At 43.6% G+C, this 13,466-nt stretch overlaps 1 protein-coding gene across 1 annotated transcript in view; it reads left to right on the top strand.

The window, feature by feature from the left end:
* The window catches only part of DGKB (diacylglycerol kinase beta), a 3,560,883-nt gene that overhangs the window by 973,876 nt on the left and 2,573,541 nt on the right, over positions 1 to 13,466 (top strand). Inside the window, exon 14 of the mRNA XM_069648599.1 lies at positions 2,250 to 2,366. Coding sequence (XP_069504700.1) covers positions 2,250 to 2,366 — 117 coding nt within the window. The remainder of the gene's footprint in view (positions 1 to 2,249; positions 2,367 to 13,466) is intronic.

Here is a 13,466-nt window from a genome sequence, read left to right as displayed (position 1 = left end):
GGAATCGCCTACGGCCATCTCCTTATATTGCAACCCTCGCACTTTCCTTCATGTTGCGTGTCGCTCGCTCCTCCCTGACTTTCTCGCTGTCAATAACCCCAGGTTCTCGGCCCTCCATCTCAGGGATCAACCCTCTCGGGCAGCATGCAAAAAGCGCCTTGGCTGGGGCGACCCCTGTGGACTGGTGGGGCGTGGCTCTGTATTCCCTTAGGAACTCGACCAGTTTCTGCCGTAGGTCATTCCCTCCTATGGCCGATATTCTGAACACTTTGTTAAGAGTCTGCATCATTCTCTCAGCTTCACCATTGGCCCGAGGCCAGAGGAGCGAGACCTTCCGATGTTGGATGCCTCTTTCTTTTAAGTACTGCGCAAACTGGTTTCCCGTGAACGGGGGTCCATTGTCCGAGCACAACAGTTTGGGGAAACCATGCGTGGCAAACATTCTGTCCATCGCCCTGGTGGTGTGTTCAGTGTCCGTTGATTCGACCACTTCCACCTCCGGATACCTCGACCATTGGTCGACCACCGCCAGAAAGAACATGCCCCTTCCCGTTGATCCAAAGTTGGCATGGACAGTGCCCCACAGCTTCTCACTCCTTTCCATGGAACTGATGGGTGGAGCCCTCTCAACCGGACTCGCTGCTTGGCACGGCAGACACCTCTTCACAAACGACTCCACCAGACGTTCCAGATCGGGGAACCATCCCTTGGGTCTGAGCCGCGCCTTTGTCTTGGCGATAACCTGGTGTCCCGTATGGACCAGCTCCAGGACGCGGTTCCTTAGGGCTTGTGGAATGACTATTTGCCTTCCCCGCAGCAGTAGTCCATCTTCTGATATTGAAAGTTCGTCTCTCACCTTCCAGAGCGCCTGAAGGTCCTTCTGAGCTCTCTATTCCCGTCTGGAGTTGTTCTGGAGCAACCCCTTCAAGTCCCCACTTCTCACCGCCGCCTTGACCATCTGAAACACTTCATCCATTGACGACTCCTCAGCCACTGCTACCCTGAACAGTGCCATGGGCATCGCGCTCTCCACCATGTGGCATACCAACTCTTGGCAATCCAATACTTCACTGGGGCCTTCCGCCCGCTTGTGACTTGGGTGGCGGGAGATGTAGTCCGCCGGATTATTGGTCCCCGGTCTGTAGACCAGCTTAACACCGTACTTGATGAGTGCTAGCATCAAGCGCTCTATCCGTGGGGGAGGTTTCGACGACACGCCCGCCAGGATGGGCAGGAGCTGCTTGTGGTCAGTCACAACCGTAACCGGCTTGCCCAGAATGTACAGACAAAAATGGCGGCAACCCCACAGAATGGTCAACACCTCTCTCTCAATCTGCGAGTAGCGCTTTTCCGTGCCCGTTAGAGCCTTACTCACATAGGCAATGGGGTGCATGTCCCCTTTGTTATCGGCCTGCATAAGGACAGCCCCTAGCCCCACCGGGCTGGCGTCAACCACAATCTCTGATTCTGCGGTGGGGTCAAAATACGCCATGGTATCCGGATCAGGCAGAGCTTTCTTGATCTCCTGACACGTCTCCTGTTCTCTCTTGTCCCACACCCAGACGGCCTCATTTTTAAACAAACTAACAGTAGAACCAATTCCTGTGTATATTGCGCACAGTTTATTATAATGAATAAAAGGGGGACAATAATATGAGATTGTTGCTAGGGGCGGTTTAAATTGACAAATCAACCAGATGTTTGTAGGAATTACTGTAAGCCAGCGGTCCAACCTCTTTTCCACCAAAGCTCTGACAATTATCAGTTTGTGAAGACCTATCAACCTACTTTCAGCCAATGGTGGACTGCCCTATAGGGAACTCTGGAAATGTCCTGTTAGGTCTCTGCACCCTATGCCTCTTTTCTGCAGTATTTCAACATTTTCTCATAGGAAAAAGGTTGGACTTGTTGAAAAAGTGCGTTATGGGGCCGCTTTGAGAATTATTTCCAGGGCCTCTTTTGGTTTCCAGTCCACCCCTGCTTTCAGTCACAAACGGGTGCGCACACATCAGTCTGAACAAAGCATACACATGCAGGCTGAATGGCAAGGTGTCTCCTTGATTGACTCACGGACACCTACTGGTGAAACCTTAGTCAGCCGATCACATGGCAGTATCGAAATTGGATATGGCGGATGAATCCCAGATAAAGGAATTACTTTTTTAAACTGTTTGCATACATTCAACACATTTTTAGCTAGAAATCGGACAGCCCTTTGACTAACTGATTGTTTTCTTTGACTTTTCAAGGAGAGACAGTCCACATTAAAACGGGAGAAGAATTGTCCAACCCAAGAAAACCAACCCGGAGAACGTGTGAAAATGCAAAGAGCAAACTCAGTAACAGTGGATGGACAAGGCCTTCAGGTTTGAGAATGTACATATTTGCATCATTGCAAGCTAATTGTTAACCTTTGACATTACTTAATAATTCGAAAGAGAAGGAACAATAAATGCATTTTCACAAAACTGACATATAAGTGTTTCATCTCTAAGTATATATTATGGCATTTTGTGAACATCTTTATCTAAATTTATGTTATGCAATTGTATGTGCAAAAATGAAAAATAACGATTTCTCTTTTGGTTTCCTCATTATTCAATTTTGTAGCCCATTAATTAACCTTTATTGACCCAGACCGAGAGCTATGATGGTCATAATGCGTGATGAAGTCTGAATTAAAGGTCTGAGCACAGCAAGGGTATTCAATGTGGTATGCAGGCCTACTGTGCCCTGCATAGCATGAGGGTGGGATCTGTAAACCTATTATTATCTGCATCACTATTGAAACTCTATTGCATGGTTCCTAAATATTTGGCACACCAGATGCCTTGAATTTCAACTCCCATGATCCAAAGTAAATAATCAATGATGATGGATCATGGGAGTTGTCGTCCAAAACATCTGAAGTACACATCATGAGTAACCATGGTATGTAATATATATATGGGAAGCTCTTTGTACATACATCTGCCTTTGCATTCTAAGAGAATTGGCTCTGTTTATGCTTGTGCTGCCAGTAGCCATGGAATTCAGCCTTTTATGAACTAGTATGTAGGCTGTACTTGTTCATATAGCTTGCAGATTGTCACTCTTTTGTTCCAAGGGATTCTTCTGAATGCTGTACCAGACATTAAGTGCCCTGGAAACCATCCTAAAGGTCGGAGTACAGCAATGATGTTTGATGAGTATTAGGGCACATACCAGCCAATATGGCCCATGGGCTGGGACTATAATGCTATGATAACCTGAATCACTCTTTGTAGTATATATCAAATTTCTGAAATCTGCAGTTCTTCAGATGCACTGTGGCTCCCATTACCCATCTCCATCTATATATATATATATATATATATAAATATATATATATATATATATATATATATCTCCTTACTTCCACCTCTAAGCTTCTCCTCCTTAGAGACTAAACATTCACATAGACTCCCTTGATGCACCCCTACACTTCAACAACCTCTTTGAGTCTTTCTCTCTCACCATTCCTTCCTCTAGTCTGACTCATTCTGCCGGGGACAGTCTGGATGTGCTCATATCAGCTGACCACTCTTTTTCCAACCTTCTCAGTAAACCTCTCTCTCTCTCTCTCTCTCTCTTCGTCTCACCACTCTCACCTTTCCTGTCATCTGGATCTCCTGGGCTCTCCGCCTTAACCCCTGCCTGCACTGCCAGCCTCCTTCTCTGTCATCGGACCAATGTAGCGAGTGTCAGTTGCTGCTTTTGCCCCCTCTTTTATTCCCCCTCCACCCCTGTATTGACTCTCACTCTGACTCAGCCCTTGCTAAACTTCACCTCTCCATCTCTAACACCCTCAACATTCTTGCCCCTGCCATGAGGATACGCTTCAAGCCTACCTCCAAGTGAAGCAGTTGGTATGATTTCGACCTAGCCTTGCTCGAAAGCAAATGCAGAGTTGCTGAACGGAAGTGGCTGACTTCCTACACATCTTCTGATAAACTGGCATGTCGCCTGCTCCAAAGGCATTTCTGACTCTCCTTTTGGTCCAAGAAATGGGCCCACATTCAAGCTTGCATCTTTGGGGCCATTAACAACAAGGCTGAACTGTTTAAAATCTGTAAGGAACTTGCCAATTCTACTGCAGTCTCCACTTCTCCGCTTCCTTCTCAGGCCCTCTGCATGGATCTGGCCTCCTACTTCACAACCAACCAACTCTCCTCAACCCCACCTCCGTCTCCTGAATTCAGGCCTCCCTTGGCCCCTCTCCCTCCATGCCTCCTACTCCCCTCCTTCTCACCCATAGCACTGGATGTGGTTATCAAGACTGCCTGCTCTATGAAACTCTCCTCCAAACAGGTGCTTCCTTGCTCTTTTAGAACTATTAAGGGCAATATTGCTGCACTTGCTCCCTCTTTGGCTGAGTTCTGCAATCACTCATTCGCAAAAATGGCACCTTCTCATCTCCTTTGAAGCACTCCTTTGTGCACCCCTCCTAAAAAAGCCATCTTTGGACCATTCCTGCCTGGATAAATACCGCCCTATCTGCACTACCCCCTTCTTGGGCAAACTCTTGGAGAAGTTGACCATCTCACAACTAATCCACCATACTGAAGCTGTTGGTTCTCTCCACGACCAACAGTCAGGGTTCAGAGCAGCCAGAGTCATAGGCCCTCATTCCGAGTATGGTGGTAGCCATGGAGCAATTAGCTCCATGGCTACCTCCCATACCGGTACCGCCTCTGGTGTTGTTTGATGGGGACTTATGGGTCCATTCTGAACCTGGAGGGAACAGTAAGTCCCCATTGAACAAACCATTCCCCATTCCCATTTGAGCCCCGATAGGGCTCAATGGGAATGGGGAGGGGGACAATAACAGGCTCGTGAATGGCAAGCCTGTTATTTGTGCCTTGGTCCCTTAGCGGGACTCTTAAGGGACGTGTGGTCCGACCACACGTCCCTTACGGTTTCCGCTAAGGGACCTCATAATTGGGCGGTAGGGGATTACCGGCACCGGTGTCCTTACCGGTGCCCGGTATCCCCTACCGCCTAACTCGGAATGAGGCCCATAGAAACTACTCTCCTGAACACCTGTGAAGACCTCCTCTCTAACTCTCCTGTTCTCATCCTTCTTGATCTCTCCTCTGCCTTTGACACTGTCAATCATGCCACACTCTAATATTGACTCTGTGATACCCTGGGCATCACTGACCATGCATGGGTTGGCTGACCTCTTTCCTTTCAAATCGCCCCTCGTAGGTTCAACTGGTTCCTATTCTCTCCTCCACCTCACTCTCTACTTGTGCCATCCCTCAGGGGTCTATCCTCTCGCCGTGGCTGTTCAACATTTACCTTGCCCCTCTTGCACACCTGATTTCCACCTTCTCTCCTCACTTCCAATGCTATGCGGATGACACCTAGCTCTCCTTTAAGCTTCCCAACTCCACCTCCTCTCCTTCCTCTCTCATTCCCGATAGCCTGACTGCCATTCAGACAAGGTGCGCTGCCAATGATCTCTGTCTTAATGCCAGTATGACTGAGATCCTTCTCATTGGATCTGTTACCCATAATTTCTCCCTTCCCTCTGGCTGCCTTCCCTGGGCCCTCTCCCTCATGTGTGACAAACAACCTGGGTGTCAACTTCGACTCTTCTCTATCCTTCTCACCACATATCGCTGACCAAGAAGGCTCACTTTCAGCTTCACATCCTCAGAGGTAGCCTCCCTTTCCTCACCTACCCCCAGAAACTCAATGGGCCTCATTACAACGTTGCCGGTCCAGAAAGCTTACCGGCACCGTTGTTCCTGTACTGGAAAAGTACAACTCTGCTGGGTGGGCGCACTCGCCCGGCAGGTCTGAACTGCCGGGCAGACCGGGACCCGCCCACAGAGTTTGATGGAAGCTGTTATTACCGGTGCGGGTGTTTCTGTGATCCCCATTCCCATAGAGTGTCTATAGGAATGGGGAACAACACATTACCGGCACGTGACTTTCTGGCTGCCGTGGTTGTAATACCCCGGTGTTACCGGCAAGCCAGGCACCAGTAACTGTTTATGGCTCTGGCGGGTACCTGCCTGTTTTACCGGCACGGTCACCACCGGACCCATAATGAGGCCAATGCTTAGAGCTCTGATGACTCAGCGCCTGCTTGTTGGTTCAATCCTCTTGAACAATAACATGTCTGTTTCAACGCTTTTGAACCGCTAAGAACAGCAAGAAGGTATTATTCATTCCTATCTGCTCCCCAGATCCAGCTTTGAACCCTAGAGACTACTTAGGTTGCATCTGATTCGTTTTATTTTGGCTAAGACATATTCTTTTTGAACATTGTGGCACTTTCATGCCTTTTTTCTCCCTGTTAAATATAGTGCTTAAATGTCTTAGATTCTTCATTTCTCTCTATTCGGTACAGCTGTGGGTTTTTATATAGTTTTTTTTTTTTAATAGATGATGTGTTAAATCCTAGTATATATATTTTTTATAAAACCTTGATTGAATATTCCTTTTATTTTGGACTGTCACACTTTGTGGTTTGGATGGCTAATGAATCACACTCACATCCCTTCTGGGAGTTTCGCCTTACCTTGTTACCTCGGTCCAGACTTCCACAATTTAGCAAAGAATACATATCTCTTAGATGTGCCTGTCTTACATTTATGATTGGGATCTCTGCTGGTTTGGTCAAGTATGAGAGCTGAGAAGGCAGTTTAGCCACTACTCACCCGCATACACCTGGTAAGCCGAAGTCATTTCATCAAAATACCTGTATTTTCACGCCGGTTTTCCACCTCACAATGTGCTGCTCCAATATAGTAGTGTTTTGTCGTTATATTTCATGGTGTGCAGTTTGATATGTAAAGAGGTTTTTATCCTATCAAACTGGCAAATACATGCAAAACATAAGTTGTGTAGAAATAATAGCTCACAAACTCACTACTTGAATGATTGCCGGTTATGTGCTCTCTTTGTAAGCGTGGGAAACAAGTGTGTCAATTATTATTCTTTATGTCTCATTCACTTAGCTTTCAAACATCCGCATTAGCCGCTTTTGTGAATGACGCATCGCATTGCACTGAACAATGTTTCAGTAATGGATTCCAAGTTGTGTGGATCATTTCTGCATAAATCATGTAATTTTGCAGAATGCCTGACAGCTGATATAGCATTAATGAGCTGGGTAGTTGAACAAAATGAATTAAAAAAAGGTAGTGCAGCAGATTGTTGTGATTGATGGGCATGGACTGATTGAAGGAGTTAGTGTCTATTTCTAGCTTTATGAAATTGCTCCTCTTTTTCAACTTTGCGAGATCATTTCCAGCCTTAGCGCATCTGTGGAGAATTCATGATTACTCCGGCCTCCCGAAGCAAGTGTTCGCTCAGAGAGGGCGGGCATTTCGGCACACGACATTTGGTATCCAATAAATAGACTCACTTATCAAAGCTATTTAGCATGTGGGAAATATCTCACACAAACTCCCTGATAATGAATTTTTCAAAAGAGTGTTGAACTCTTTTACCATTCGCAGATGGCGTTCGATCATGGATGCATGCAATATTGCAAACAATGAAGGCAGACTGTATGGCTTCATTCCCTAGGCAGTCAGTAATCTAAATACACATTAGCATCCAACAGAACAAATGAAATGGGACGACTACTAGGGGAATAGGATTATTCCTATTGGTGTAGTCCCCCAAGCCAGCAACTCGGGTGTCCCGTTTAGCCATATACACGACCTCTGCCCCAGATATCCTTTATAGAGAACATCAATAACATTTATAATAATAATAATAATAATAATAATAATAATAATAACATTCACCTTGTGCCTTCACCTTCACCTTCGCCTTTACCTTGAATCTTCACGTTTCTTCTTCTTTTAGCCATGACTTTTATTTTGATTTTTGGACAAACATTCTGAGAAGTTTTTAAAAAACAATTGAAGTTTTCTGTTCATCTTCTTGTAAAAATCACTTTGGTGATTATATACTCGTAATAAAAATTCAAAAAAATAATAATAACATATTATTAAAGTGGTCTTGTATAGCTCCCTTCTGTCCGTTCTGGTTGGCTTTGCTGTTCATAGCTCTGCAAAGATAAATATAAACACACATTATCAATGTGTTTTCCATAGACCCCCTGATGGTAAGGTTTCCAGAAGGGAGCGCATACAATTTGTGAGAGCAGGCTTGCTTCAGGTAGTAGACTGATGTGAGCGAGTGGAAAAGGACTAAACAGAGGAGGATGGTCATTGCTCCATAATGTTCATGTTACAACATTAGGCTGTCACCTGGAGTGAGTAATGATGAGTCTGCTGATGAAATGCCTAAGTGGTTTGTCTGATGATAGCAGTGATAATCATGTGTTCTTGCTTGCTTCAATTGTGGAGGTTCTGACTCTAGTCAGCCCATTTCTCATAGGTTTTTCAGTGGCATGCATGCAGATTTCTGATCATTTACATAGTTTAGAGGGCCTCTTCCCTGGTGCGAGGTTGAAGCAAGTAGATGTATCATGGAATGAGTCATGTTGCTGGTCTAGGCACGATGTCAGTGAAAAAAAGCTGACTTTTTTATGTTTTCTGAGGGTTAGATGATGTCTCTTGTACAGAGATATTTTAGTAGGGAGTTCAGATATTGGTTGCAAGGAGGGAGTCATAGCTGGGTCCGAATGTTCTTGAAGATCTAGTCTGTGAGACTTTCTTTGCAATGTATTCTGGGCACTTCACATGGTATTTATTACTAGCAGTGCATCCCATTTTGTGGTGAATCCTCATTTTGATTGGGAGCCACAGATAAGTGCTGATGTCATTGTTTGTGTCTATTAAGTTTTTGGATTAATCTTCCATGTTTTGGGCGATTTGTAGTCTGTTGAGTACATATTCCATGAGCCCATGTTAAACACTGCTAATATGCCTGGAAAGTCCCAAATTACACAGAGGTTCTGGAGCCAGTGCATTCCAAACTCAATAACGCAAATAGACAAAGTGCAAGGCAAAAAAATAATGCAGGGACAGCATAAAAGCATTGAATTCCTGGAGCTCTGCCGCGTTACATAAAACAAAATGGGCCTCATTACAAGAATGGAGGTAGCCATGCCGTTCTTACCGGCATGACTGCTTCCATTCCTGGTTCCGGGTCCGGGTTCCCTGAATGGGGAAATACCGGGCCATTCCGACCTTGGAGGGCCCAATATTTCCCCATTCAGGGAACTCGTACCTGGTCCATCCCCATTCCCATTTGAGCACCCATAGGGCTCAATAGGAATGGGGAGAATGCTAACAATGGGCCTGTTAATGACGGGCCCGTTGTTAGCATGCTGGGCTGCTCGCTGGACCTCGTAATGAGACGGTAGGGGGTTAACGGGGCCGGCAGCTATACCGGCCCCGTTAACCCCCTACCGCCTCACTTGTAATGAGGCCCAATGGTTTAAATATTCAACATTTGTCATAACTGACATCATACTGTAATCTTAGTTACCAAAAACCCACAAAGAATGTGGATTGGTTAATAGTGATGATTACATAAACATCCTATAGAAGTAACATGTCTAATTGGGTAATGCTTGTCTTATGACTCCTCCCGATGTCACCTCTAAATTGATAAATATAAGAAGACATCATCTCTTCATTAGGTAATTGGCTGGCACCTTGTTTCGTGGGCGGTATAACATTGGGGGTTTTCATTTCTTGACTTCGTACTAAATGACCTTGGACAACTGAACGGATGTCACGACTTGAGCCTGACAGGAGTAGGGAAAGAAAGATCCAAAGACTGCTGTCGTTCCAATTAAAGACAATACCATCCCTCATTTCTAGGCCATGACCCAGAGTGATCACTTTGTATTTGTATTTCGTCTTCTGTGGTGTCTCATGTCTGAATGTACATGTAAAGAGTAAGGCAGGTGTCCTATCTGTGTTCTTTGCTACTGAATAGACAGTGTTCTTCAATTATGGGTCATATGTGATGGGATCATGTTTGGAATTATTTCAACCTCCAATGATTGGGATTTTAGCTAATATTAATATGCGTGTTATGTTTAATTTTACCAGTGGGGCAACTACTGAGTTATTCTGCATGGAGTCTTTTGGCTTATAGTTGTCATGCGAATGGCTTACAAAGGCACGTTGTACTCTTATAAAACTTTAATTAATGTTGGAGTATCATTCTACATCCTGGCAATTGCTATATCATCCTTTAACTGCAAATATCCGACCCTCCCTTAATTCATGGTAACATTGGCTGTGGTACCCAGCTTCTTCCTCAGTTGTGCAGAGGTCTTTATTTGTATGATTTCAGCATTTTGAGTTTTTGTGAAGCCTTGAGGCATTTCCTGTAATTAGAAGCATGTTGTGACTTCCATTTTGGAAAATATGGGTGCCCATTACTGTTGTGTTTCTATGTTAGTGAACTATATTTGTGTGTCATCCATGTTGGATTGAGCTTATACATTGTTTGTGTTAGAATTCTTCATGTGTTATGGATGCAATATTCATATTCTTTGTGTATAAGAACATACTGTGAAGGGTCAGAAATGTGTGGCGGACAACTTTACAAAGGTTTCTTTCTCATCAAATTCCATTTTATTAATTTAGAAGGTTGGATAAAAGTCCCACTATCAAGACCCTGTCAATGATTTCTCTGCCAAAAATAAATGAAAGTAAACACTCTAATAAAGGATATCTCTTCCTTACACTTATACATACAGCAAATAAATAAGGAAATGCATGGCAGTTCAAAACAATAGTGAAAGAATTTATAATGTAACCACAGTCTCTCTTTATAACCTGTGTGAATTCCCATTACAAAGGTTTAAGTGGGATTCTGTTAAATAGTTCATGAAAGGAAAAGAAAAAAGGAAATCCTGTTTAGCAACAAAGTTCCAACACATTTCTAAACAACTCCAACTTTTCATCAGAAAGTTCCAATACAGTTTGTTGTAACTTCAACTTGTCAACATAAAGTACCAACACAGAAAATAGAAGGCTCTTCCTCTTCCTTGAACAAGTTCTCAATTCATCAATAGCAACATTAATTGTCTTGGTCAGGATGATTTTTCACAACTGATAGCTTCTAAAGAAATATAGTTTCTTTGTAACATCATTACACGTTTTCTTTTCATACCACACATAACATAATTGGTCTCTGTCAGCACCACTTTGTAGGTTTACTCCCATGCCAGTCATACTCCTCCAAAGGTTTGCCGTCTGGGTACACTCCCCTGCCTGAACAACGTTTCACAACAATAAGGGATTTTGTGGTTTAGGTCAACTGACAAATGATTCACAACAGCTTCACAGTATTCAACCTATTGCAGCTTCAAAACTTTCAACAACTCTTCAGGGAAAACAAAACTAACATTGGTGCTTTTTAATACTCTTCTGTAAATAATGTTCCTTTCCTTCTGGATTCCATTTTTCCAGAAAGGCAGCCTTTTCACCACTCTTGTTTCCCCACTATGCCAGTAACTAAAGACTGAAAAGGCTAGGGTATTTTCCTGGTTCTCCCTTGGTTTTGACAATCTGAGTTTATACCAGCTTTTACCATATATTTTCCACAACATGGACAAGTTTGACCACTTGCAGTTCTCTCATTAGCCCCATTCTGCTGTTGGCAATATATGTTGGATTGTATTTGCCTTGATTCTAGTCTCTCTTGGCTTAGGCAATGCTTGTAGTTTTTTTCATTCTTAACCATGTTGCCCAAATGGGTTTCTTGATTTGGCACAGACTCACATGTTTGAAATTACAGTCATTTGCTTTGTTACATAAGGTTTATGCTGCTTTTCACTAGATCAGTATTCAAAATTGCTTTGAGAACAACTTTCAAACATACGCTAAATTTATGTTTACTTTATTATTAGTGGTAGGGTTGGATACTAAGGTAGAATAGGTTTGGGGAGAGGATAATTTTTTGTAAGACAATATGATAAGCACCAGTTGGTTAGTTCCTTTTGAAGCTAAGGTAAAACCATTGTCATAGTTAAAGGAATAGGTGAGCCATTCCTTACTTTAAAAAAACCTCTACGTTTGAACACTGTGTTCTTTTCTATCCCCTATATCTAACTTGGCACCCCCCTCTACTACACTACTTTGCTCAATACTACACTCCTCCCTCCAAACTACACAAACAGCACCCTTTCACTCAGCATCATTCGCTTCACTTTCACTCCTTTCGTTATATTCCTCTACTCACTCATCACGCAAACATACACACTGAACCATTTCTCTCCTAAACTAATACCTCACCTTCTCCAGAAATGTACTCCACAAGTGACTCTTCATTTCTTCCACGTGGACGGGGGTCTCTTGGTCGTCATCCTCTGGGGAACATTTAAAGGCCCTAGACAGAAGCCTGCCTCCCCTGAACAGCCACATTTAAACACTGCAACCGAAAAAGGCCTTATTTTGCTTTTGTTTCACCTGAATGACAAGAAGTTATACACTGCAACCAAAAACAGCCCTGCTTTACTGTTACTTCACATGAGGGGCAAGAATGTCAAAGCTAAAAAGAAAAACAGCTTTTGTTTTCCCTTTCACATGAACAGCAGCCTTTTAAACACTACAAACGAAAAACAGCTTGGCTTTTTCTTTGTGTTCATGTCAAATTATAGAACCATGGGAAAAGGGGGCCTACCCATCATTATCAATGGACTAACAGCAAAAGTGAATTCACCTAAGTCGGCGAACTTTAGAATCCTGTGACCTGCAAGACGGAATTTAAACATTAAAAGCAAAAAGCCTGCAAACGTGTGAAAACAATACAGCTTTAACTGCCACGGTGGAAAGATAGCATTGCTCACTCCCACGTATATCACATATATCTTAGAACCATCCCGCAATAAAATGTGATGCTGGAGTGGGTGTCATAATTCCCTGCTCTGCAGATATGAAGGCAGGAGGCCACATTTTTCAAAGTAGGCAATTTGTGGCTACAGCTTCACCTGGAGGTGTGAGCTCCTTGTTGCACCCCCTTCAAAAGAAGAACCCACACCACTTCAAAGAGACTTATGAAAAACACTGGTTACAGGCTGAGACAAGGGAGACAGATGGCTGTGGGGGGAGGAAGCAGCCCTCCCGCAAGTGGAACAAGACACTCCCAAGTTACAATAAAAGGCTGATTACATTTTACGCATTTTCGAAGCAATCAGAATAAGAATCAATTTCGTTTTATGCTATTATTTCATGTAATTTCCAGGCGGTTTTGAAGAGACTAATCTCATTTCCCTAGGACTTTCGGGACTGAAATGGCCAGTTAAGACTAGTTTCTGGCTGATCTGAACAGGTGACCAATAAGACAGTTCATGAAAAGATGGAAGATGAAATTAGGAACATGTTGGATCATTTGCAGAGTCATAACTGTTATACATTTTGTGAAAATTACAAAAATGTGCCAAAGGGCCATGCTACCTCAAACAGGTTTGGTGATCAGCCTACCCAATTCCTTATGAGCAACTGAAATGTTATATCTATTTCATAATTCCGCGGTTAGTATAATTATGA

This window comes from Ambystoma mexicanum, chromosome 2q (genome assembly GCF_040938575.1).
Source record: "Ambystoma mexicanum isolate Mex_15411 chromosome 2q, UKY_AmexF1_1, whole genome shotgun sequence".
In the NCBI taxonomy this organism is placed as follows: domain Eukaryota; kingdom Metazoa; phylum Chordata; class Amphibia; order Caudata; family Ambystomatidae; genus Ambystoma; species Ambystoma mexicanum.
Note: the sequence above shows the minus strand (reverse complement) of the source record. Positions and strands in the feature narration are given on the sequence as shown.